Source organism: Mus musculus, chromosome 7 (assembly GCF_000001635.26).
Source record: "Mus musculus strain C57BL/6J chromosome 7, GRCm38.p6 C57BL/6J".
Taxonomy (NCBI): Eukaryota; Metazoa; Chordata; class Mammalia; order Rodentia; family Muridae; genus Mus; species Mus musculus.
Window position 1 is genome coordinate 89734288 of NC_000073.6, and position 26526 is coordinate 89760813.

Sequence of the window (26526 nt, forward strand, 5' to 3'; positions counted from 1 at the left end):
AAAAGTTCCAGGAGAGCCAAGGCTACATAGTGAGACATTGTCTTGGAAGAAAAAGAAGAGAAAGAAAAAGTCAGGCAGAAATAGTGGGGACTAGTCTGCAGGTAAGGTAGTTTCCTGAAGAGGAATCTGGGAACTAGTGTGGTGCCCACTGCTTGCAAAGCTATTGACAAGCACTAGGGATGTATGAAGCTGGTGACTGTTAGATCTGAGGCTACGGGCTGATTGGGCTATACCTTCCCACAGCTGCCTCTTACTTTCAGATAGAGGAAACAGCAAGGTTGCTACCAAGAGCCTGTGTGGGAATCTCTAACCCTCCAACAGAATCTTCGGGTATCTGGATTTCATGAAAATGACAGGTGCCTTTGTTATTTTCCCAAGAAAGCTATAGGCTCAGGTAAGAGTCCAGGACAGCACAAGGCCACCATTAGCTGGCATTAGGCAAGCAATGTTAGGGTACAGCATAACTAAATGACCCTCTCCCCTGATATCCTCAGAAAAGCATATCCTTCCACAATTTCCTCCCCACCCCTACCACCCAGGAATCAGACAGAATGCACCAACCTCTCCACCCTTTCTGAGAGTTAAAATAAAGGAGCCTCAGCCATAGAAACATATGCATAAAAATAACAATATATGAACTTAGTAAGTTGTATTTATAAATTTAGGAATAATACACATATGATACACACAAATAATAACAACTTTTTAAAAAAGAAGCTATGAGTTGGAAAGATATATACGAAGGGGGATATATGGAAATGTTTGCAGGGAGGAAAGGGAAGGGAAAATGATGTAATTATAACCTCAGAAACACTTTTAAAATATTTTTAGCCGGGTGGTGGTGGTGCACACCTTTAATCCCAGCACTTGGGAGGCAGAGGCAGGCAGATTTCTGAGATCGAGGCCAGCCTGGTCTACAAAGTGAGTTCCAGGACAGCCAGGGCTATACAGAGAAACCCTGTCTCAAAAACAAAAACAAAAAAATATACTTTTAAAATGAGGAGTCCCACTCTGACCCAAGGATCTGCTGTCTACCATATATACCTAACATGCTGTCTGTCTGACTGTCTGTTAGTAAGTTTACACATTAATAATTCTTCTAGTAAATCACTTACCCAAAATGACAATCTGCTTCAGTGTCCCTCTGAACCCCACATCTCCAATCAGTCAGTAACTGGGGAAAATCCTGGATGAAAAAAAATCTTTGGAATTTCATGTGTGGAGTACTGTGGCTATACCCCTATGAATCATCTTGTCACACAGAGAGTGACCTATCTAAAGTAGACATGTCACAAAGATCAAGAACTTCCTGGAGAAGAACCAGGCCTTTGGGAGTTTATTTGTCCTTACTATGGTGTGAATCCAAAGGGGAAGCCAGTCTCTGAGATTCCTGGCCTTCAGAACACATAAAAAGAGGGAATTAAAATGTGCCAATGATTCTTTTTTTCTTCTTCCCCAACAATTCTTTTCCTTTAATCAAATGTATTACCATCAAGCCTAGGATAATTATGGCATAACTACCTTGCCAAGTGTTCTCACTGGTTATAGTTGAGTGATCTCTCTATTTTAGTCTGCTTGTCTGTGTTAACACATCCCTCTCAGAGTGGTTGTAAGTAAAATATACAATAAAACTGTGTATATTCAGAGATAAACTATGGCATAAATGCAAAATGGAGTTTTACTCATTCATAAAATTAATTTAGTTGTCAAATCATGAAAAGGCGTAAAAACCTTAATGTGCTTAAATTTAAGTGAAAGAAGCTAGCCTAGAAAGCCTGCATATTATGATTCCAATTGTATGTCATTCTAAAAACAGTGAAACTGTACAGATAGTAAAAGAAGGTGAGTGGCTGCCAGAGGTTTGGCAAAGTAAAAGGAATGACCAGGTAAAGCCCGGGGGATTTCGTGCAACATTATAAACTTACATAACTCTCTCAGTGACGATGGAGGAGGAGGAAAGAGTCTGCTTAAGTGGCTTTGGACATCAATGGAGTTTGTAAGACTGAAAAGGCAAAGTCTAGTCTTTAGTCTAGTCTAATTTATAAAGTTGCTTCCCATCATGGTACTAGGTGGGGAGGCATACACAGGAGTGCTATTCTATAGACTGTTATTCTATGGATCTAAACTTTCTTTTAAAGGTGAAGTCTAGTCTCAATGAAGTGACTTTTTCAGTTATCTCATCAGGAGGCATCAAAGCAACCAGCACAAGAAAGACCCCTTTTGAACAGCAAGGGGTCCATCCCTTTTTTGGTGATTTACACTAATTCTTGCCATCTACAGATAGAACTTCCGTTTCTTGGCTTCCTGCATGTACATTAAGTGTGTTCCTTTCTTCTCCAGGGCATGGCCTTTACACTTGAAGAGAGGCTGCAGCTCGGCATCCACGGCCTGATCCCCCCTTGCTTCCTCAGCCAGGATGTGCAGCTCCTCCGCATCATGAGATACTATGAGAATCAGCAGAGCGACCTGGACAAGTCAGTGCCTGAAATCTGTTCTCTGTGCCCAGTCCTGAGGCTAAGCTGCTATGCTCTGTGGCTCGCAGTGGGATTCTGAATTCTCTGTAGGGAGGAAAGGCTGAGAGTCCAGAGAGACTTCAGACCCAGTTCTATCGTTAAAAAGAGAAGAGACTGGGGGAAAGGAAATCCAGTGACCAGCCCAAATTGGGATCCATCTCAAGGGGAGGATCCAAGGCCTGGCACTATTACTGATGCTATGGTGAGCTTACAGACAGGAGCCTAGCCTCGCTGTCCTCGGAGAAGCCCAAAAAGCAGCTGACAGAGGAAGGCACACATACTTATACCCAACCAATGGACCGCTGTGGTTGAATTAGGGAAAGGCTGGAAGAAGTTGTGGAGGGGGTTAACCCCATAGGGAGACCAGCAATCTCAACTAATCCTGAGATCTCTGAGACACTAATCCACCAACCAGGCAGCATACACTAGTAGATATGAGGCTGTGGACACGTATACAGTAGAGGAATGCCTGATCTGGCCTCAGTGAAAGAAGATGCACCTAGCCCTTGAGAGACTTGAAGCCCCAGGGAGTGGGGATGCCTGGCAGGGTGAGGTGGGGGGTTGGAGGGTGGGGACATCCTCTTAGTGATGGGGGAGGAGGAGTGGGATGAGGACCTCTTGGAGGGCAGTCTGGGATGAGGAAAAACAACTAGACTGTAAAAAAAAAAAAAAAAAGCATGACAATCTTCCTAGAGATGAAGGTTATTACAGGAGTACAATTAAAATGAAACCAGATTTGAGGGGTGAAGTCTGGGAAGCCATCTGAGATGAGTCAGTATAAGAAGCCTTAATGAAACAATTCAGCAGACAGAATAGGGTTGGAGGAGGGCAGTTCACTGAGCAGAAGGAGATGAGGCAAAAATTGTATTGTGGGGGTTGTTAAGGAATAGTAAGAGGAACAGCAGTGAGGGATAAAACAGAGAGGGAATTCCTTGGGAAGGTCTAGATCCTGTGCTGAAGGTCAATTAAAGACTATACCAAAGTGTTACCAAGGACTATAGTCACCACCCAGGTACACACCATGAGACAGTACGGATCTAAAGACAGTTGGCTCCAGCATCCTTGATTTTAACGTCTCTGCTTTGCATAGTTTCAAGGTGTCAATGTCTAGTTGTTATAAGACTAATTCTAAACTGAGTGAAACCCACCTTCCTACACTGAATAACTAAAGTTTTTTGTTTTATGAGAATTAAATGAAATCTTTGTGATGTGCTTAGAATGTTGCCTGGGACATAGTAAACCGTGTGTAGGTTTGTTAAACAAACGGGTTTGACTTGTTATGGGATCTAGTGGATATATAGGAAGAAGATAAGGACTCTCTATATCCATAGAGCTAAATGGCTAGAACTTGGTCTAGGGGAATGACAGCCATTGTTAAGGCCTATGTAAAATGTTAAGGCCTAGGTAACTGTTACCTCTCTAACCTGCCATTTTGTGCTGTTACTAATGTCCTAAGAAAACTTTCTCATATGCTGTTACTGCTGTTACTAAGATATTCTGTGCTTTGGTGTTCTTAGAAACCAATCACAACAGAGGTCAGTTAGAACTGCTTTGTATAGTTGCCCACAATAAGCTTGGACCCGTACCAACTGCCCAGCAGCACTTCCTGCACCCATATGTGAGCTTTTATGGTTTCTTGCCTTTATAAGCTGCCCCTGGGATGAACCTCAATATAAGGGAGATGCCTCCACCAATATAAGACGCTATTTGAAATAAGAGTTCAATTTTGAGTAGGAGCTAAGTAAAGTTTAAATTCCTAAGACCCTTCTGAAAATTAGCATCCTGCTTGTCAGAAAGAGACATTTATGTGGATAACTGACATCCTGGTTAGCAAGTTAAGACATGAATGTTAGTTGAGGCAAGTCCCCTGCTACAGTTGAATACCCCAACTAATGGAAACAGGATAAGTGTACAACAAAGACATGTTCCTAAGGAAATCCCCTATCCCTAAATCCTGATTGGTAGACTAACTTGACACAAATGTTTATAGATCTTAGACTTTAAAGCCCTATAAGATCTTAACTCAATGTTACAGCCAGCTCCAGAGTCTGGTCTGTGGCCCCGATCCATGAGTCTTGGGGTGTGGTGTACAATTAGCCATCCCTTCTTGACTGAGATAGGTATGTGAATGGTTTGTCTGATGAGTACCAGACCCCAGCAGCCATGAAGGGTAGAGTCAGAAGCACATGACTTTCTATCTAGCTCCTGCTGCCTCATCTAAGCCTTCCATAACTTCTGAGTAGTTAACAAGCATGCCCCTGCCCACATTCGTGTCCCCACCCCTAAAGCACTAAATTCCAGGAATATTACTCACATCAATCCCAAGGCCATTTTATCACCAGGTCAGAAATTGTCTCCCTTTTGTTCCTCCCTACTCATACTAGGTCTAGCTACATCATCTTGAGGAGCAAACCAGAGGTTACACAACAGATTCTACTAATAAACCCATGCACACCGTTCAATCAGAACCTCTTCTTCTGTTGGGTGTAACAAAAAGAATGAGAGTTCAAAGTGAAATGTTTGCTTAAAACATGAAATTATAAAAGCTACAGTCTGTAATGCTCACCTTCTCAATTCTTTCCCACTCAGTGGGCCTCACTTGCTTGCCTAAAATGATGCTGTATGGTCAGGAAGTGATGAGTGCACATATCCCTGAGAGCTCCAGGTACATAGCAAGTAGTGACTGTCACACACTATCGAGAGATCCTCATTTCAGCAAGTGATTGGGAGAAAGTCTAAGGTTCCCCAGCTATAAGGACTGTGTTATGCTGGTAAATGTTCTGTCGATGAGGGGAGTCGAATGTAAAACTGGAGAGAAATGCACACAGATGGCTAGGAAAGTGGAATGCCCTCTACCGGGAGTGGGTTGAGTTGATGGCTACCCCTGAATGTAAATCTTCCCTGGAGCAAGGTCTTCATTCTTAAGCATAGTGACATTTTCCAGAGTCTGATAAGCAGCCATGTTGGTGTTCCTGGAATCAGCTGGCTTCTTCTTTCCTTTGCAAGGTACATCATTCTCATGACTCTCCAAGACCGCAACGAGAAGCTCTTCTACCGGGTGTTGACCTCAGACGTGGAGAAGTTCATGCCCATTGTGTACACACCCACTGTGGGGCTGGCCTGTCAGCACTACGGCCTCACCTTCCGCCGACCCCGGTGAGTACCTATGACGGGAGTAAGGGAGGGGCTGGCCCATAGAGGGAAACATTGTCTCCAGTGTCCTTGTATCTTGGCACCTTTAGAGGCTACCTTAGAGTCAACAGCCCAATAAGAGACATTTGATTTTACACCTGCTCAGTGAAATAACACCATCAACAGAGAAATGAGCTGGGAGAGTAAATAGCAAGAAGATATTGAATTTCCATCACCCCCAAATGATAAATGTTTGAAGTGTTGGCTTGAGAAATGGTACCCATCGGTTTCACATTCTCCACCTGTCATCTCTGCACGTCCTCTTCCTTTTTCTGCCGATCTCCAGAATTCCTATAGAACTGCAGGGATATTTGAGGACAATGAATAACACTGAACACCAAATACACACTCTCTTGTTAGCCTTTAAATCAGTATATGTCCATTTGGAATTAACTTTAGATCCCATATATATTGCCATTTCATTAGACAAGGAATATGTTATTCAGTTTTTTCCTAAAAGTAAAGGACTGAGGGGAGTTTTTGCTTTCATATTTAGCACTGAAATATACATATATTTCAGTGCTGTATATATATATAGAGATAGATATAGATATTGATATATATTGATATATCTCAATGCAAGGTGCCTGATTGTTGTAACTACATAGTTTATGCATTAACAATAAAGTGTCTAAATAAGTTATATGTAATAGAACACCATAGAAAGCCAAATAATAATGTGAAGTATACTGAAAGAGATGTGTAATTTAGATTTATAGAGTAGTTATAAATCAAATTTCTTGTTTTGTTTTCATTTGTATGGCTTAGAATTTATTTATTTTTATTCATTCATTCATTCATTTTAGTTTTCAAGACAAGGTTTTTAGCATCCTGGCACTTGCTGTGTAGACCAGGTTGGCCTCAAACTCACAGAGAGCTGCCTGCCTCTGCCTTCCACATGCTAAGAGTAAGGCATGTGCCATGCTCCCAACCCCCATGGCTTAGCTTCTAAAGACAGGTTCTGGTGTAACCTGGGCTGGCTTGAAAACTCACTATGTAGCAAAGCTATCTGGAATCTCTTACTCTTCTTGCATCCACCCTCTCAGATCACAGGAGTGCTCCACCACACCTGCCTACAATCCACTTTTCCTTTTAGAATCATCTGTTATATGCAGAACATGTAATCATGGATCTATGACAGTTTTGGTTAATTTATGCTGAGCTGTGAAAGATGAATGTAAAGAATTGGAATTTTAAGAAATTGCCTATGTGGGATGTATTAGCAAGTTCTTCAAAGCTCAGGAATCCTCCAGAGGAGAGAATGGAAAGAATAGAGCCAGAAGTTGGGGAGGAGGACTGCAGAATAGCATCTTCTGGACGTGACAGGGGCATTCCATTTGTGAACTCACTATCGCTGCAGTTACTGGCACAAGACTGGGACATCACCTTGTGTAATACATGAGCAATGAGCTCAGCAGACTCCACCCTCACTGGGGGACAATGGGCAAGTAATGGGTGCTGGTGGAGGGGGTGCCATTTTCTTCAATGATGTAGCCACTGATAGGTTGTCCATATTTCAATAAATAACCCCAACTAATGAACATACAATCAACTTTAATTAAACTCAGTGAGTGAAAAAAAAAGATATTAGTAGGGTTTCGAAAACTAAGAGAGAACTGAGAGTAATGGGGGTGAAATGAGCAAAAATTCAGAATATCCATGTATGAAACTGTTAAAGAATAAAGAAATGAAAATAAAAAAAAATAGCTAAGTGGGGAGGTATATGGGTCCCATGGAATCAACAGAAAACTAATTAGGGTTATGAGTGCACAGAAATTGGAACCACTCCAGTCACTAAGATCCTCCCAGATCAGCAGACAGTGTTCAGGAGGTGACATGAGGAAGGCTGATGATGGTCTTCTATGAACTGACGACAGGACTGCTCCATGGTATGGATAAGAGGAAGGATTTTATGGTGATTATGAGGGAGAAAACAGCCAGAGGCACCTGGAAGAGTCCTGAGAAGAGAGAGAAAGTAGCATACTTGACCTAGCCTTGAGAAAAGCAGGAGCAGACAGGGAGAGCAGAGGAGAGTACGGGAATACGGGAGCAAGACAAAGAACGGCGCAAGAGAGAAAGCTTCCCTGAAATAGCCGGGTTATAAGGAGATATGAGTAGCTTGGGGAAGGAAGTGAAGTGAGCTGGAGAAGTTTCAGGCAAGAGTGGAGGTGAGAAGGACTGAGAAGAGTTAGGATGCTAGCGTGGACTCTGAAATGTGTAACGGGTACTTGTGACGCTAATAAGCACCCAGATAGGGATTTGTCTCTTCTGCCAGTGATAAGAGGAATGACTCCATTTGATAGCACCTGAAGAATGCTGGCCTTTGTCTAACCATCAGATTTTGGAGTTTCCTTTGGAACCTAACAGAACAGCTCTGTGGAATTTATAAGTGTTTCACTGAGGAATGGGGAGAGAAAAAGGAATAAAGAAACTACTCATTAGAAGAGTTGTTTCATTGTCATTGTTGTTGTTGTCATTGTTGTTGCTGTTGCTGTTGGAAACCCAGCAAGATACAGGGATCAAGAGGAGTTTGTCTTTTAACGGTGTGATCTGATGTGAGATTGAATACAGCAGACTCCCCAGGAAGTGCCCAATGGCTGCTTCCTTAACTTCTCATGCTCGGCTCTGTCACACTCTGGTCCTGGTCTCATCATGTTGTTTTATTTTCTTTGTAGCACTTGTTCCTATCTAATACTTCTGTAGGTGTCTACTTCTACCAAGGAAAAGTATGGAATTTTTTACTTGACTTGTCTAGATACCAGCTGTCATTAGAATGCATGACATCTAGCTCCTTATGGGGGTAACAGTAGGTTCGAAGGTCTGAGTAAAATTGATGAAGATGTCCACCCCAAAATGGAGTCTTTGTCACATGATCAAGGCAGTTGAACTGAAAGGGCAGCTGTTTCTGCCCCAGGAGTCATCAGTGGGCAGAGCAGAGGAAGCAAGATGGGGCTCAAGGTGTACAGAAACAGGATCCTGAAACCACTGCCACCCAGAGAACCAGGTCACCTCTAGGTGAACATAGAGAGGGTTCTGCAGCTGGGGACACAGCATGGAAAAAACATAGGCAACAACACCAGCAAGAAAGCTAAAGATGAGCTGGAATGTAGGGGAAAACAAAACTGTAAGACCAGATACTATCCCAAAAATCTTTATACATCCTATTCAATTAGTATCTCACCCTCAGGATGTAGGTACTGTTATCTTCTGTAGGCTGAGGAACTTGAGGCTCAGAGAAGTAAGTTACTCAAAGTCACACAGCAAAGCCAGGACTCTACCAAGGTTCTCTGAACTGAGTGTGAGCAGGAACCTGCTATGCTCACTACAGTACCTCATAGTTCAGGATTAGGCACACATGTTGGGCATTCAGGAGTGGGTACATGTGATGGACATTCAGGGCAGGGCACTATTTCAATTCTAAGAATGATTGACTGCCCAAGGTCTAGGTGAAGATTACCAAAAGCCATTTCAGAGCCTCTCCCCAGAGGAAGTATCTAGCCAGGCCCTTGGCCTGCAGCTAGCCGAGGCTGAGGCAGGTTCAGGCAGACCAAACTGTCTTCTTGGATTAGTCCCCCACACCAGTAGAGTGCATTTTTTTCACTAACCTTTCTTCAGATGACTACCCAATTAAGTGATTTGACATGTGGCATTCTGAGCTGTTGCTCTAGGTTTCCATTGGCCTCTTTCCAGGTGTTAATTTCACACCCGCCTTGCTCCCAAGGGAGAGGAGACTGGGTTCTGCCTCATCTGAAGTACCAGCCTAGGATGGCTTTATAGATTAACATCTGAGGGAAGGACGGCCCCAGGGCCAAGAGGAGAAGAGCCAGGCTCTCTCTGTTTCTGAAATGATAAACCTTCCTGCCAGGTTGCTGTTAACAAAGAAGTGTTCTGTAGAAGTGCCTGCTCCCCTACCAAAGCTAATTCGGTCCAGCAAACCCTAGAATTGAGGCTGTAACCCTTAAAATTGAGCCTCCTGCACACCTTGTATCTACATCACCTCAGAGCCTGGAAGGAGATACCAAAGTATTTCAGGGTACCTAAGAGTCTTGAGTAGTTCTCCACAGCAGAGTAACTATTCCTCATCCCTTCATTCCTTTCTCCTGGTACAGCCTCTGCCTGTGTTTCCATAGACCTGACTGGCAGGGGCACCCACTAATAGTTACTAAGAAGAAGTGAAAGCTAAGGTAAAGTTGGGTAGATGCCAGGACAGATTTCAACCCAAAAGGCAGGTGTCAAGAGGAAGCCAGTGTGATAGCCAGAGTCTGTGCTCTTCTCCCAAGCTTCCTATCCTTTGCCAAAACTGTCTGCACCTTCCTCATTCTGTTAGACTCTAGGTGGCACGCACACAACTGCAGATATAGCACTTTGAGTCTCAATGTTCTGCTCAAGTTGTGTGCATGAGTGGAGGTGATAATGAAAAAGTTATTCATGGTCCTTGTTTAAGATGGTGAGACAGACTTCATGCATGTGGGGGGGGGGACATTGTCATAGGTATATAGACCACTGTGCAGATTTTTGCTCTGAGGAAAAACGTTGGACTCAATTCTAACAATGAAAAAGAGAAATTATAAGCAAGGAGTTGGGGTGGTAATAAAGTTTCAAGGTGATCGGGTATCAAAGGTAGAAAACTTTTGCTAAAGAAACTTGGCAGGATTCTTGCTCAGAGTGGGGTCCTCAAGGAACAGAGAGTGAAGACCACTGACTGGCCTATCAGAAAAGACCTAGGAACCTGATGAAAAGTTTGGTCAAAGGGGAATCTATCAGAGAATTGGACTATGGGAAGTTGAAAGAGCTCAGACTTTAAACTTAGGCAATCTTGGCCTTGAATTTCAGGTTCCCTCCCTCAACTTGGCCTTTTCTGTATGAAATAGGAGCGATGCTTATGCTGACTGGAGATTTCAAGATTCCATATGGAAAGGGCTTGGCCTTACAAGGTGCTAGAAGCTCCCTGGCTCACCATTCCTAGGATATGTCATCTGACTCAGTCACCCTGCCTGTGCTGGCTAGGTCTATGTCAACTTGACCCAAACTAGAGTCATCAGAGGGAAGGGAGCCTCAATTGAGAAAATGCCTCTATGAGACCCATCTGTAAACATGTCTGTTGGACATTTACTTAACTGATGATTGATGACAGAAGGCTGAGCAATCCCTCATCAATAGTATGTGATGCTATCCCTGGGCAATAGTCCTAGATTCTATAATAAAACAAGCTTGAAAGCCATGGAGAGCAAGCCAGTAAGCAGCATCCATCACCCAGCCTTTGCATCAGCTCCTGCCCCCAGGGACCAGCCCTGCTTGAGTTCCTGTCCTGGCTTCCTTAGATGTGGAAGCACAACCTGGATAAAGACCCTTCTTCTGGAACTTGCTTTAGTCATGGTGTTTCTTCACAGCGATGGCAATCCTGACTGGGAAATTGCTCACGCACATGGGTCCCTCAGTCCTCTGAAATGCTGCTATTCTCCATTGTTTGGTCAGGTCCTATATTGCCTGTACTTTTGTTTAAGTAATTCATTAGTGAGTATCTACAGGGAGTGGGGAGGGGGGTTGCTGAGTTTAAAAAAAAAATGAAAAACAGGCTAGTTAGATGCTCTGTGAAAAATACTCGAAGATTTATTTAGATTTGAAAAAAGATAACATCCCTTGGCCCTGGATCAAGCCACCATCTTTTTCCGCAAACAGATATGTTTCTGTACCCATGCCACTATTTTATATGTAGAGGATGTTAACAGCTGTCATTTACTGAATGCTTACAACGTCTGTGATTGGACCCGAGCCTAGGAACGTCCACAAGGCACTTACTATTTTGCTGAGAAGGAAACTGGAACTAGCCTGCCCAAAATCTTACCGCTAACTCTGTTCCCTGTGCTTTTCTTGAGTGTGAGTCCAGCTTCTTGTGGCCCTGGTAAACATGATGCCTGATAGATAAGCACCTGCTTTCTTATAAACTCCCTTCCATGATGGACCTGCACATAAGAGAGACACACACACACACAGCCACAGTGAAGGGGGCAGTATGCCCCAGGTGGACAGAGCAGTGGGGGACAGAGTCCACAGGAGTGCCAGCGCACCCCTACCCCACCATAATAATAACCAGACATCCCTGAACCTAGCTCCCCCACATCCAAGCCTGCATTACAGAACTGCCCCTCATGAGGCCTGTTGGTCAGGAGGGCCAAATGCTTTATGATAATAAAATTTCTCATTAATGTAAAGAGGCATTATTTTTCGTGTCTCCTTCCTCATTCCAATCCCCATAAAAAGCTATGGCTAAGTTTCACTCACCTTGAAGTTTCCTGCTTCCTCCTCTATATGTCTAACGAGCCTCGTTTTCTTGCACTGGAATATTTTTATTCTCTCACACACACAAAGAAAACCTCTGGGACACGAATCATATGTTTCTGCCTCCTACATGTGCACTGGAGCTCATTTCTAGCCAAACTTAAAAATCAGGTGCCAATATCCTGGAAAAAGTCAGTATGGAAAACAATAGCAAATGTATTCCAGCCAATGAGGAGAACACCATACCCAGGACACAGTTTTTGAGCACATCAAAATCTGGATTTAAACCCAACTGTCAGTTTTGATTCACACACACACACACACACACACACACACACACACACACACACCTAGCACAACCAGAAAAAGGCAGGCAGAAAACAAGGATTAACACTGTCAGACCCACCTCATCTCTATCCCCAGGGTGTTAAAGTACCAATTCCTTTGGCCAAGACTGTTCCATACCCTATTCCACCCAACCTCCTCTGCCAAACCACTTCAGCTCCACTGCTGGAATAACTCCCTGCAGAACAAATGGGATCTGCCCCTGAGTCTCCTTGGCTTCTTCTTTAGTCTTCCTGGCTTTTGGTCTTGGGTTAGGAGCCTTTAAGTCTGGATTCTTTACCTGTGGTCCCTTCCAGGCTAAAGCAAGTCAAATTACTCATCTGTATTGGATAAAAGTAACAGGGTTAGCCTACATGGCTACTACATAACATCTTCCAATTCTAAAAATGTATGATCTAATTAATGAAACTCTATAATCAAGTTAGCAATGAGATCTTGAAGTAAGCTATAGTCTATACTATATAGCTGAGATTAATTTTTCCCACCTGTGAAATTAAGAAGCGTATATCTGGGCAGCAATTCTCAGTCCTGGGAGTGCATTTAAAAATATGTGGGGAGCATTCATTAAAATCCCTGAGTTAGAAAAAGGCTCTTAGGTTTTCAAAAGCTCTCCAGTAGTTCTAACAGGAATCACAGCTGCAAACCACCCAGCTGGGTGATCCCTTCCAGCTAGAGCTGCCATGACTCTTAAAGAGTCAATAGCCTGTGTCTCAAATTTTGCAAGCCATCCCAGCCTAGAAGTATACTTGGAGCTTAAGGTCACAATATAACAGAATGTATCTCCAACTGAGTCCTCAGTAAAAGAAACTGTTGATCTCCACAGCTAAGTTCTCTTGGGTCTCACTCACAGGGTTGCTGGGCCAGAGGAGGTCATTTCTCTCCCATGATACACTGGCTCTCTGACACCCCCCCCCCGATGTAATTGCCCACCTTGTATAGTTATAGATGCCCACTCATCAGATGTCAGCAATTGTACAGTAGCAAACATCATATTCAAGGTGAGTCATTTGAGAACATATGGCTAATGTGGCCCAGGTCAAAGATGAGCTGGACCAATGAATGTTTTTTTCAGGAGTCTGATGTGGAAAAATTATATAGAAAGAGCATCATAGATTAGAAGGTAAATGAAGACAGAAAGGACGGTTTGGTTCAGATTTTAGAGTAGGACTATGGTAAGCCAAGGAAATATGCTAGCTATAAAGGAACACAGAATAGAACAGTGGGTGAAGGGTCCATGGAAAGAGAACAGGGCAGATGGCATGACAGTGACTGGCCCCTAGTGCTGCCTGAGTGGATGACAGTTCCCACACTAGTTCCTGTTCACAGATGTACAATGCAGCCTCTTTCTCCAGAGGAAACTTTAGTGGACCTCTGCTGCGAGTAATCAGAAGAGCCCAACTGTAAAGCAAATCACATAGATCCGATGCCCTTGTTAGATTAGCTGGCGCTGACATTAAAGTGGGGTGTCTCCATCTCTAGCACGCATGAAAACTATCTGGAGGACTTGCTCAGGCACACATTCCACATGTCTGGGAAGGAGCCAGAAAATGTCCATACCTAACAAGGTCCAGAGATGTTGCTGCCACTGGACTAAGGGATCTTACCACAAAATGAATAGAGATCATTTGAAGGATGTGGAAGTAGGTACTTCCAGGCCCCCCACTGCACGTTAGGAGGAAGGGCTGTGAGTCTGATCCCGGTGCCTGTCACCAACCGTGTGACCTTATCTAAGACTCCCACCTTCTTGGACCTGAATTTCTTCGTCTACACAATAAAGAATTTCAAGTGTTAATTCTGACCCTGTCAATCTCCAATTTGCACAGCAGAACTATAAAATTACCACTACAGTTTCTGGTATTTAAGATAAAAATGAAAAGGTAGAGAAAAACACATTCTTTTCATTTTCTGACAAGAAAAGGCTCGCGGGCTTATATGCAGATGTGTCGGTTTTGCTCTGATTCACAAGTGGGCACTTTTCCAGACAGACCAGCTGGGCAGTCAGGATTGTTAAGAATAGTTTGATACTGTGCCGTGGATATCCCTGCTGGAATGGATATAAGACAAGAAACGCCCCTAAAAGGATATTATTCGGCTATTGTGCTGCCTGAGTGGATGACAGTTTCCACACTAGTTCCTGTTCACAAATGTACAATGCAGCCTCTTTCTCCAGAGGAAACTTTAGTGGACCTCTGCTGCGAGTAATATATATAACACAAAAGCCACAAGGTGTGCATTAAATAGTTCTTCAAGCCCACGTTGCTGAAACCATTTGGAGGGGCAGAGGACATTTACCAAGTGTCTAAATTACATGGCTTTCAATTATGGAGAGAACTGTCTTACTCTTTTTAGATATTTCAGGATTTACATTGTTAATGGTGAATGCATGCTTACTTGCCTGTGACCTGCCTAGGGCTTTCATCTCCAAAGGAGCAGCTTGCTCTGTGGACAGGATGAAAGGCACTTCTTAGCCACACGTGAGTTTGAGTGGAGGAGGCTGGGAAGGAGGTGGGCATCATTGAACAGTCCCATGTATACACAAAGATCATTTTCTCTTTACTTAAGATGGAGACAGATGACCTTTATTAAGTAAAACGGGGTATTCTGAGTTTGACTTCCTTTAACCAAAGGCAAATTTCCCTGACCATTTAAACAAACTGATTTTGTTTCTGTTTTACTGGCTCTGTCCTTTTCCTCCTTTGTCTCTGGCAATCTTAGCCATGGTGATCAAAGAGTCATTGTGGGGAGAATTTCCTCTGTCACACCAGGAAATACGTACATTCAATAAGAGTTGAGCAGACCATTCTTTGAGTGACCTTGATCTGCCACTGACATGTAAAATGTGTGAGAGGCTGTTTTGACTCACATTAAGTTTAGTCCAAAAGGAGTTTCAAGGAGTACAAACTCTCTAGAACTTTCTAGGATAGAGGAGGACTAGCCAATTACTGGCATAATGCTTTAAAAAAAAAGCAAAAGTTGCTTTGCCATAAAGAGGCCCCCTCACTGAGCCCACCCCAAAGCTGCTATTACTTTTATTGTTGTTGTTATTATTATTAATTACTATTATTATTATACCTATGCAGATCTGTGGAAATCCCCACATCTTGCTCAGGAGCATTGAAAACTTTCTGATTGTGTTTCTTAGAGATTCTTAGGCTATCATTTCTTAAGCCAATAAGGATCAGAAGTTAGGAAGGGTAGGCAATGTTGGAAGTGGAGGAGAGGATCAAGAAGAACAAGTCTAACGTTCTAGAGACAAAAACAACACTCAAGACCTGCGATGACTAACCTTGGTTGCCAGCTTAACACATTGGAACCTCAGTTAAGAATTGCCTCAATCAGCTGGGCATTGGTGGTGCGTGCCTTTAATCCCAGCACTCGTGAGGCAGAGGCAAGCTGATTTCTGAGTTCAAGGCCAGCCTGGTCTACAGAGTGAGTTCCAGGACAGCCAGGGCTACACAGAGAAACCCTGTCTCGAAAAACCAAAAACAAACAAACAAAAACAAAAAGGATTGCCTCAATCGAATTGGCATGTGGAATATCTGCAGGTCATTTTCTCGATTGCTAACTGATGTTGGAGACCCCATCCACTACCGGCGGTACCATTGCTAAGCAGGTGAGCCTAACTCTATGAGAAAAGTAGCTGAACAAGAGACTAGAAACAACCCAGGAAGCAGCTTTTCTCCATGGTTTCTACTTTGGCCCTTACTTGAGTTCCTGCCCTGTCTTCCTTCAGTGGGGGACTGTAAAATAAACCATTTCTCCCTGTCTTACTTTGCTTTCTATTGCTATAATTTTAAAAATTGACCAAAAGCTAATGGGAGAAATAGGTCCAATATTGTACAATCCCTATACACTTTCTGCATGTTGGTACATGACAGGGTCTTGCTGTGTGCCACATACTGGTCTTGAAGTCATGCTTCTCCTATTTCAACCTCTCTATTAGTAGGATTGTTTATTTCATATTTTTACATTATACTATGGTTTTCACAACCAAAAGAAATGTAGACAATTAATTTGGGAGGTGGCTTGTAAGAGAACAGCAAAGTGGAAAGAGAGGCCCATTGGTCTTGCAAACTTTATATGCCTCAGTACAGGGGAATGCCTGGGCCAAGAAGTGGGAGTGGGTGGGTAGGGGAATGGGAGAGAGAGGGTATGGAGGACTTTTGGGATAGCATTGGAAATGTAAATGAAGAAAATACCTAATTAAAAAATTAAAGAAAAAGAGAACAGCAAAGAGTGAGACTGAAGGCTTTGCTTGATATTTATAATTATTGTATCAATTTTGAAGAAGAGGACTTTATAAGTTACTCTTATTCTGTTTTGGTTTGGGTTTTTTTTTCTTTTTTTTTTTTTATTACGTATTTTCTTCAATTACATTTCCAATGCTATCCCAAAAGCCCCCCCCCCACTCCCCTACCCACCCATTCCCGTTTTTTGGCCCTGGCATTCCCCTGTACTGGGGCATATAACGTTTGCCTAACCAATGGGCCTCTCTTTCCAGTGATGGCCGACTAGGTCATCTTTTATTACATATGCAGCTAGAGTCAAGAGCTCTGGGGTACTAATTAGTTCATAATGTTGTTCCTCCGATAGGGTTGCAGATCTCTTTAGCTCCTTGGATACTTTCTCTAGCTCCTCCATTGGGAGTCCTGTGATCCATCCAATAGTTGACTGTGAGCATCCACTTCAGTGTTTGCTAGGCCCCGGCCTAGTCTCACAAGGGACAGCTATATCACCATCCTTGCAACAAAGGCTTGCTAGTGTATGCAATGGTGTCATCACTTGGAGGCTAATTATGAGATGGATCCCTGGATATGGCAGTCTCTAGATGGACCATACTTTTGTCTCAGCTCCAAACTTTGTCTCTGTAACTCCTTCCATGGGTGACTGTTTCCAATTCTAAGAATGAGCAAAGTGTCCACACTTTGGTCTTCGTTCTTCTTCAGTTTCATATGTTTTACATATTGTACCTTATATCTCGCTATACTAAGTTTCTGGGTTAATATCCACTTATCAGTGAGTACATTTCATTTGAGTTCTTTTGTGATTGGGTTACCTCACTCAGGATGATGCCCTCCAGGTCCAACCATTTGCCTAGGAATTTCGTGAATTCATTCTTTTTAATAGCTGAGTAGTACTCCATTGTGTAAATGTACCACATGTTTTGTATCCATTCCTCTGTTGAGGGGCATCTGGGTTCTTTCCAGCTTCTGGCTATTATAAATGAACATAGTGGAGCATGTGTCCTTCTTACCAGTTGGGGCATCTTCTGGATATATGCCCAGGAGAGGTATTGCGGGATCCTCCAGTAGTACTATGTCCAATTTTCGGAGGAACCGCCAGACTGATTTCCAGAGTGGTTGTACAAGCTTGCAATCCCACCAACAATGGAGGAGTGTTCCTCTTTCTCCACATCCACGCCAGCATCTGCTGTCACCTGAATTTTTGATCTTAGCCATTCTGACTGGTATGAGATGGAATCTCAGGGTTGTTTTGATTTGCATTTCTCTGATGATTAAGGATGTTGAGCATTTTTTCAGGTGTTTCTCAGCCTCTCGGTATTCCTCTGGTGAGAATTCTTTGTTCAGCTCTGAGCCCCATCTTTTAAGGGGGCTATTTGATTTTCTGGAGTCCACCCTCTTGAGTTCTTTATATATATTGGATATTAGTCCCCTATCTGATTTAAGATAGGTAAAGATCCTTTCCCAATCTGTTGGTGGTCTTTTTGTCTTACTGACGGTGTCTTTTGCCTTGCAGAAGCTTTGCAGTTTCATGAGGTCCCATTTGTCAATCCTCGATCTTAAAGCACAAGCCATTGCTGTTCTATTAAGGAATTTTTTCCCTGTGCCCATATCTTCGAGACTTTTCCCCACTTTCTCCTCTATAAGTTTCAGTGTCTCTGGTTTTATATGGAGTTCCTTGATCCACTTAGATTTGACCTTAGTACAAGGAGAGAGGAATGGGTCGATTCGCATTCTTCTACATGATAACAACCAGTTGTGCCAGCACCATTTGTTGAAAATGCTGTCTTTTTTCCACTGGATGGTTTTAGCTCCCTTGTCGAAGATCAAGTGACCATAGGTGTGTGGGTTCATTTCTGGGTCTTCAATTCTATTCCATTGGTCTACTTGTCTGTCACTATACCAATACCATGCAGTTTTTATCACAATAGCTCTGTAGTAAAACTTTAGGTCAGGCATGGTGATTCCACCAGAGGTACTTTTTATCCTTGAGAAGAGCTTTTGCTATCCTAGGTTTTTTATTATTCCAGATGAATTTGCAGAATGCTCTTTCTAATTCGTTGAAGAATTGAGTTGGAATTTTGATGGGGATTGCATTGAATCTGTAGATTGCTTTTGGCAAGATAGCCATTTTTACAATGTTGATCCTGCCAATCCATGAGCATGGGAGATCTTTCCATCTTCTGAGATCTTCTTTAATTTCTTTCTTCAGGGACTTGAAGTTTTTATCATACAGATCTTTCACTTCCTTAGTTAGAGTGAAGATATTTTATATTATTTGTGACTATTGAGAAGGGTGTTGTTTCCCTAATTTCTTTTTTTTTTCCATTTTTTATTAGGTATTTAGCTCATTTACATTTCCAATGCTATACCAAAAGTCCCCCATACCCACCCACCCCCACTCCCCTACCCACCCACTCCCCCTTTTTGGCCCTGGCGTTCCCCTGTACTGGGGCATACAAAGTTTGCGTGTCCAATGGGCCTCTCTTTCCAGTGATGGCCGACTAGGTCATCTTTTGATACATATGCAGCTAGAGTCAAGAGCTCTGGGGTACTGGTTAGTTCATAATGTTGTTCCACCTATAGGGTTGCAGATCCCTTTAGCTCCTTGGGTTCTTTCTCTAGCTCCTCCATTGGGAGCACTGTGATCCATCCCTTTGCTGACTGTGAGCATCCACTTCTGTGTTTGCTAGGCCCCAGCATAGTCTCACAAGAGATAGCTACATCTAGGTCCTTTCGATAAAATCTTGCTAGGGTATGCAATGGTGTCAGCGTTTGGATGCTGATTATGGGGTGGATCCCTGGATATGGCAGTCTCTACATGGTCCATCCTTTCATCTCAGCTCCAAACTTTGTCTCTGTAACTCCTTCCATGGGTGTTTTGTTCCCAATTCTAAGGAGGGGCATAGTGTCCACACTTCAGTCTTCATTCTTCTTGAGTTTCATGTGTTTAGCAAATTGTACCTTATATCTTGGGAATCCTAGGTTTGGGGCTAATATCCACTTATCAGTGAGTACATATTGTGTGAGTTCCTTTGTGAATGTGTTACCTCACTCAGGATGATGCCCTCCAGGTCCATCCATTTGGCTAGGAATTTCATAAATTCATTCTTTTTAATAGCTGAGTAGTACTCCATTGTGTAGATGTACCACATTTTCTGTATCCATTCCTCTGTTGAGGGGCATCTGGGTTCTTTCCAGCTTCTGGCTATTATAAATAAGGCTGCTATGAACATAGTGGAGCATGTGTCCTTTTTACCAGTTGGGGCATCTTCTGGATATATGCCCAGGAGAGGTATTGCTGGATCCTCCGGTAGTACTATGTCCAATTTTCTGAGGAACCGCCAGACTGATTTCCAGAGTGGTTGTACAGGCCTGCAATCCCACCAACAATGGAGGAGTGTTCCTCTTTCTCCACATCCACGCCAGCATCTGCTGTCACCTGAATTTTTGATCTTAGCCATTCTGACTGGTGTGAGGTGGAATCTCAGGGTTGTTTTGATTTGCATTTCCTTGATGATTAAGGATGTTGAACATTTTTTCGGGTGCTTCTCTGCCATTCGGTATTCCTCTGGTGAGAATTCTTTGTTCAGTTCTGAGCCCCATTTTTTAAAGGGGTTGTTCGATTTTCTGAAGTCCACCTTCTTGAGTTCTTTATATATGTTGGATATTAGTCCCCTATCTGATTTAGGATAGGTAAAGATCCTTTCCCAATCTGTTGGTGGTCTTTTTGTCTTATTGACGGTGTCTTTTGCCTTGCAGAAACTTTGGAGTTTCATTAGGTCCCATTTGTCAATTCTCGATCTTACAGCATATGCCATTGCTGTTCTGTTCAGGAATTTTTCCCCTGTGCCCATATCTTCGAGGCTTTTCCCCACTTTCTCCTCTATAAGTTTCAGTGTCTCTGGTTTTATGTGAAGTTCCTTGATCCACTTAGATTTGACCTTAGTACAAGGAGATAAGTATGGATCGATTCGCATTCTTCTACATGATAACAACCAGTTGTGCCAGCACCAATTGTTGAAAATGCTGTCTTTTTTCCACTGGATGGTTTTAGCTCCCTTGTCGAAGATCATGTGACCATAGGTGTGTGGGTTCATTTCTGGGTCTTCAATTCTATTCCATTGGTCTACTTGTCTGTTTCTATACCAGTACCATGCAGTTTTTATCACAATAGCTCTGTAGTAAAGCTTTAGGTCAGGCATGGTGATTCCACCAGAGGTTCTTTTATCCTTGAGAAGAGGTTTTGCTATCCTAGGTTTTTTGTTATTCCAGATGAATTTGCAAATTGTTCCTTCTAATTCGTTGAAGAATTGAGTTGGAATTTTGATGGGGATTGCATTGAATCTGTAGATTGCTTTTGGCAAGAGAGCCATTTTTACAATGTTGATCCTGCCAATCCATGAGCATGGGAGATCTTTCCATCTTCTGAGATCTTCTTTAATTTCTTTCTTCAGGGACTTGAAGTTTTTATCATACAGATCTTTCACTTCCTCAGTTAGAGTTAAAATATTTTATACTATTTGTGACTATTGAGAAGGGTGTTGTTTCCCTAATTTCTTTCTCAGCCTGTTTATTCTTTGTGTAGAGAAAGGCCATTGACTTGTTTGAGTTAATTTTGTATCCAGCTACTTCACCGAAGCTGTTTATCAGGTTTAGGAGTTCTCTGATGGAATTTTTAGGGTCACTTATATATACTATCATATCATCTGCAAAAAGTGATATTTTGACTTCATCTTTTCCAATTTGTATCCCCTTGATCTCCTTTTGTTGTCGAATTTCTCTGGCTAGGACTTCAAGTACTATGTTGAAGAGGTAGGGAGAAAGTGGGCAGCCTTGTCTAGTCCCTGATTTTAGTGGGATTGCTTCCAGCTTCTCACCATTTACTTTGATGTTGGCTATTGGTTTGCTGTAGATTGCTTTTATCATGGTTAGGTATGGGCCTTGAATTCCTGATCTTTCCAAGACTTTTATCATGAATGGGTGTTGGATCTTGTCAAATGCTTTTTCCACATCTAACGAGATGATCATGTGGTTTTTGTATTTGAGTTTGTTTATATAATGGATTACATTGATGGATTTTCGTATATTAAACCATCCCTGCATCCCTGGAATAAAACCTACTTGGTCAGGATGGATGATTGCTTTAATGTGTTCTTGGATTCGGTTAGCGAGAATTTTATTGAGGATTTTTGCATCGATATTCATAAGGGAAATTGGTGTGAAGTTCTCTATCTTTGTTGGATCTTTCTGTGGTTTAGGTATCAGAGTAATTGTGGCTTCATAGGATGAGTTGGGTATAGTTCCCTCTACTTCTATTTTGTGGAATAGTTTGTACAGAACTGGGATTAGATCTTCTTTGAAGGTCTGGTAGAACTCTGCACTAAACCCATCTGGTCCTGAGCTTTTTTTGGTTGGGAGACTATTAATGACTGCTTCTATTTCCTTAGGGGATATGGGACTGTTTAGATCGTTAACTTGATCCTGATTTAACTTTGGTACCTGGTATCTGTCTAGAAATTTGTCCATTTCTTCCAGGTTTTCCAGTTTTGTTGAGTATAGTCTTTTGTAGAAGGATCTTATGGTGTTTTGGATTTCTTCAGGATCTGTTGTTATGTCTCCCTTTTCATTTCTGATTTTGTTAATTAGGATGTTGTCCCTGTGCCCTCTAGTGAGTCTAGCTAAGGGTTTATCTATCTTGTTGATTTTCTCAAAGAACCAACTCCTCGTTTGGTTAATTCTTTGAATAGTTCTTCTTGTTTCCACTTGGTTGATTTCACCCCCGAGTTTGATTATTTCCTGCCGTCTACTCCTCTTGGGTGAATTTGCTTCCTTTTTTCTAGAGCTTTTAGATGTGTTGTCAAGCTGCTAGTATGTGCTCTCTCCCGTTTCTTCTTGGAGGCACTCAGAGCTATGAGTTTCCCTCTTAGAAATGCTTTCATTGTGTCCCATAGGTTTGGGTATGTTGTGGCTTCATTTTCATTAAACTCTAAAAAGTCTTTAATTTCTTTCTTTATTCCTTCCTTGACCAAGGTATCATTGAGAAGAGTGTTGTTCAGTTTCCACGTGAATGTTGGCTTTCCATTATTTATGTTGTTATTGAAGATCAGTCTTAGGCCATGGTGGTCTGATAGGATACATGGGACAATTTCAATATTTTTGTATCTGTTGAGGCCTGTTTTATGACCAATTATATGGTCAATTTTGGAGAAGGTCCCGTGAGGTGCTGAGAAGAAGGTATATCCTTTTGTTTTAGGATAAAATATTCTGTAGATATCTGTCAGGTCCATTTGTTTCATAACTTCTGTTAGTTTCACTGTGTCCCTGTTTAGTTTCTGTTTCCACGATCTGTCCATTGATGAAAGTGGTGTGTTGAAGTCTCCCACTATTATTGTGTGAGGTGCAATGTGTGCTTTGAGCTTTACTAAAGTGTCTTTAATGAATGTGGCTGCCCTTGCATTTGGAGCGTAGATATTCAGAATTGAGAGTTCCTCTTGGAGGATTTTACCTTTGATGAGTATGAAGTGTCCCTCCTTGTCTTTTTTGATAACTTTGGGTTGGAAGTCGATTTTATCCGATATTAGAATGGCTACTCCAGCTTGTTTCTTCAGACCATTTGCTTGGAAAATTGTTTTCCAGCCTTTCACTCTGAGGTAGTGTCTGTCTTTTTCCCTGAGATGGGTTTCCTGTAAGCAGCAGAATGTTGGGTCCTGTTTGTGTAGCCAGTCTGTTAGTCTATGTCTTTTTATTGGGAATTGAGTCCATTGATATTAAGAGATATTGAGGAAAAGTAATTGTTGCTTCCTTTTATTTTTGTTGTTAGAGTTGGCATTTTGTTCTTGTGGCTGTCTTCCTTTTGGTTTGTTGAGGGATTACTTTCTTGCTTGTTCTAGGGCGTGATTTCCGTCCTTGTATTGCTTCTTTTCTGTTATTATCCTTTGAAGGGCTGGATTCGTGGAAAGATAATGTGTGAATTTGGTTTTGTCGTGGAATACTTTGGTTTCTCCATCTATGGTAATTGAGAATTTCGCCGGGTATAGTAGCCTGGGCTGGCATTTATGTTCTCTTAGTGTCTGTATAACATCTGTCCAGGCTCTTCTGGCTTTCATAGTCTCTGGTGAAAAGTCTGGTGTAATTCTGATAGGTCTGCCTTTATATGTTACTTGACCTTTCTCCCTTACTGCTTTTAATATTCTCTCCTTATTTAGTGCATTTGCTGTTCTGATTATTATGTGTCGGGAGGAATTTCTTTTCTGGTCCAGTCTATTTGGAGTTCTGTAGGCTTCTTGTATGTTCATGGGCATGTCATTCTTTAGGTTTGGGAAGTTTTCTTCTATAATTTTGTTGAAGATATTTGCTGGTCCTTTAAGTTGAAAATCTTCATTCTCATCAACTCCTATTATCTGTAGGTTTGGTCTTCTCAGTGTGTCCTGGATTTCCTGGATGTTTTGAGTTAGGATCTTTTAATTGCATTTTGTATTATCTTTGATTGTTGTGCCGATGTTCTCTATGGAATCTTCTGCACCTGAGATTCTCTCTTCCATCTCTTGTATTCTGTTGCTGATGCTCGAGTCTATGGTTCCAGATTTCTTTCCTAGGGTTTCTATCTCCAGCGTTGCCTCACTTTGGGTTTTCTTTATTGTGTCTACTTCCCTTTTTAGGTCTAGTATGGTTTTGTTCATTTCCATCACTTGTTTGGATGTGTTTTCCTGTTTTTCTATAAGGACTTCTACCTGTTTGGTTGTGTTTTCCTGCTTTTCTTTAAGGACTTGTAACTCTTTAGCAGTGTTCTCCTGTATTTCTTTAAGTGAGTTATTAAAGTTTTTCTTGATGTCCTCTACCATCATCATGAGATATGCTTTTAAATCCGGGTCTAGCTTTTCGGTTGTGTTGGGGTGCCCAGGACTAGGTGGTGTGGGAGTGCTGCGTTCTAATGATGGTGAGTGGTCTTGATTTCTGTTAGTAGGATTCTTATGTTTGCCTTTTGCCATCTGATATTCTCTGGAGCTGTGCAGGATACACTCGGCGGGGTCCTGGAACTAAGATGTCTGTGCAGGGTACACTTGGCAGGGTCCCGGAACTAAGATGTCTGCTGCCAATGCTCAGGCAAAGCGCTCCCATGCCGGGCAGATCCCTATCCTCTGGCCGGGAAAATGGCCAGCTGTCTGTGCAGGATACACTCGGTGGGGTCCAGGAACCGAGATGTCTGCTGCTGATGCTCAGGCAAAGCGCTCCGCGCCGGGCAGATCCAATCCTCAGAATTCTTACGATCGCGTGGCTGGTGTTGTGGGTATCTGGGGGTAGTCAGCCGACTGTGCGCCCTAGCTACCCCGGTGCTGCTCGGACTGGAAGGGGCTTGTGCCCCTACTCAGACCGGGTTTTTGCTTCCCTGGCTAATGCAGTCTCAAGTCCTGTGTGATTGGATTGGAGCAGATGCTGTGTTCCACTCACCAGAAGTCTTAAGATCGCTTGGCGGGTGTTGTGGGTAGCTGACGGTAGTCAGACGACTGTGCACCCTAGCTACCCCGGTGCTGCTCAGACCGGAAGGGTTACTCTTATTCTGAGATGAATGTTTTTCAAAATCATCACAGCCAATAAACCAGAATCTTACCCTCACCTAACATCTGTGCCACCCTCCAAGCATAGCCATTGTTCATTGAAACAGTTGATGAAAGACTTCATGGGCAGACCATCTTAATACACACACCATTTCTTAAATGAATGTAACCTATTCCCCGTGGCTGAGAATGACGACAGTCACTCAAGTCAAATAGCTTTGACTGTAGCAGGAAATCTGTATCCAAAAATCATGCTTACAATTCATTCCTTGGCGCAGTAGAACTGTCAACTCTTAGTTTATCTACTATGAAGGTAAAATCCTTTGGTGATATGAGGGACATTCAAATACAGCCTTATTACAATAAACTCCAATGTCAAAAAAACTGTTCTTATTTTGTGTTTGCACTCCAATAAGAGCCAAGATTTTAAGCTCTACTAAAAACAAAACAAACAAAAAGACTTTATCTATTTATGTTCATTAAAAAAACTAATAGTGGTATATTATTTTAAAATACCATACAGTTAATATATTTTGAGATATTTGAAATTTATATTGAGAAAAATGTATGTATTTTTGGTATTGCTGCAGACAAACATTTATATCAAACAACTTTCATAATACTAGTTTTTATTGTTACAATATTTTATAGATTTTAAAGAATATGATAAAAACAAAAGGTATTGCAGGTTTTGAAGGGGGGTCTTTGGGAAGAGTTGGGGTACAAAAGTGAAAGAAGAATGTGATGTAAGTCTATTTACTCAAAATATGTTTTTAAATGTTAACAAATTCAGATAAATTGAAATTACATATCTTTTCTCATCATAATGCAATAAAACTTAAAAGAAACTGGCCAAAAGCAATTTGGGAATGAAAAAAATTTATTTAATCTTATAATTCTCAAGTCATACTCCATCACTGAGGGAAGTCAGGGCAGGAACCTGAAGGCAGGCCCTGAAAAAGAAGCTGTAGAGAAATATTGCTTTCTTGCTTATTCCTGCTAGCATGGTCAGCCTGATTTCTTATAGCACACAGGACCACCAGCTCAGGAGTGGTCCACTGTGGCACCACAGTGATCTGGACCCTCCACATCAATCGTCTTGCCCAGAGGCCCTTCTAGTAGGAGTATTTTCTCAAATGACATTACCTCTTCCCAAATGACTCTAGCTGGTGACAAACTGACATAAAACTGGGCAGCACAACTCCTCCTAGGTTGCTTTTGGTCATGGTGTTTATCACAGTAACAGAGAAACAAACTGGAGTAGGCCCAGATGCGGTATCACCAGCCCTGTGCAGAAGGGTCCTGAAGAAGAGCAAAGGGGGAAAAATTGCTAAACTAGAAGGGTAAAAGGAAATGCTGGGGTCGAAACCTCCCAAAAAGCCCAGGGAGAGGTGAGAA

The 26526-nt window shown here is 42.2% G+C and overlaps 1 protein-coding gene across 6 annotated transcripts in view; it reads left to right on the forward strand.

The window, feature by feature from the left end:
• The window catches only part of Me3 (malic enzyme 3, NADP(+)-dependent, mitochondrial), a 222076-nt gene that overhangs the window by 102004 nt on the left and 93546 nt on the right, over positions 1 to 26526 (forward strand). For all 6 annotated transcript variants that reach the window (XR_003946371.1, XM_006507189.4, XM_017321926.2 and 3 more), the window contains 2 exons: positions 2341 to 2474; positions 5520 to 5669. Coding sequence is in view for 5 of the 6 variants with exons in the window: in XM_006507189.4 (XP_006507252.1) it covers positions 2341 to 2474; positions 5520 to 5669 (284 nt within the window). In the remaining variant the exon portion in view is untranslated. The remainder of the gene's footprint in view (positions 1 to 2340; positions 2475 to 5519; positions 5670 to 26526) is intronic.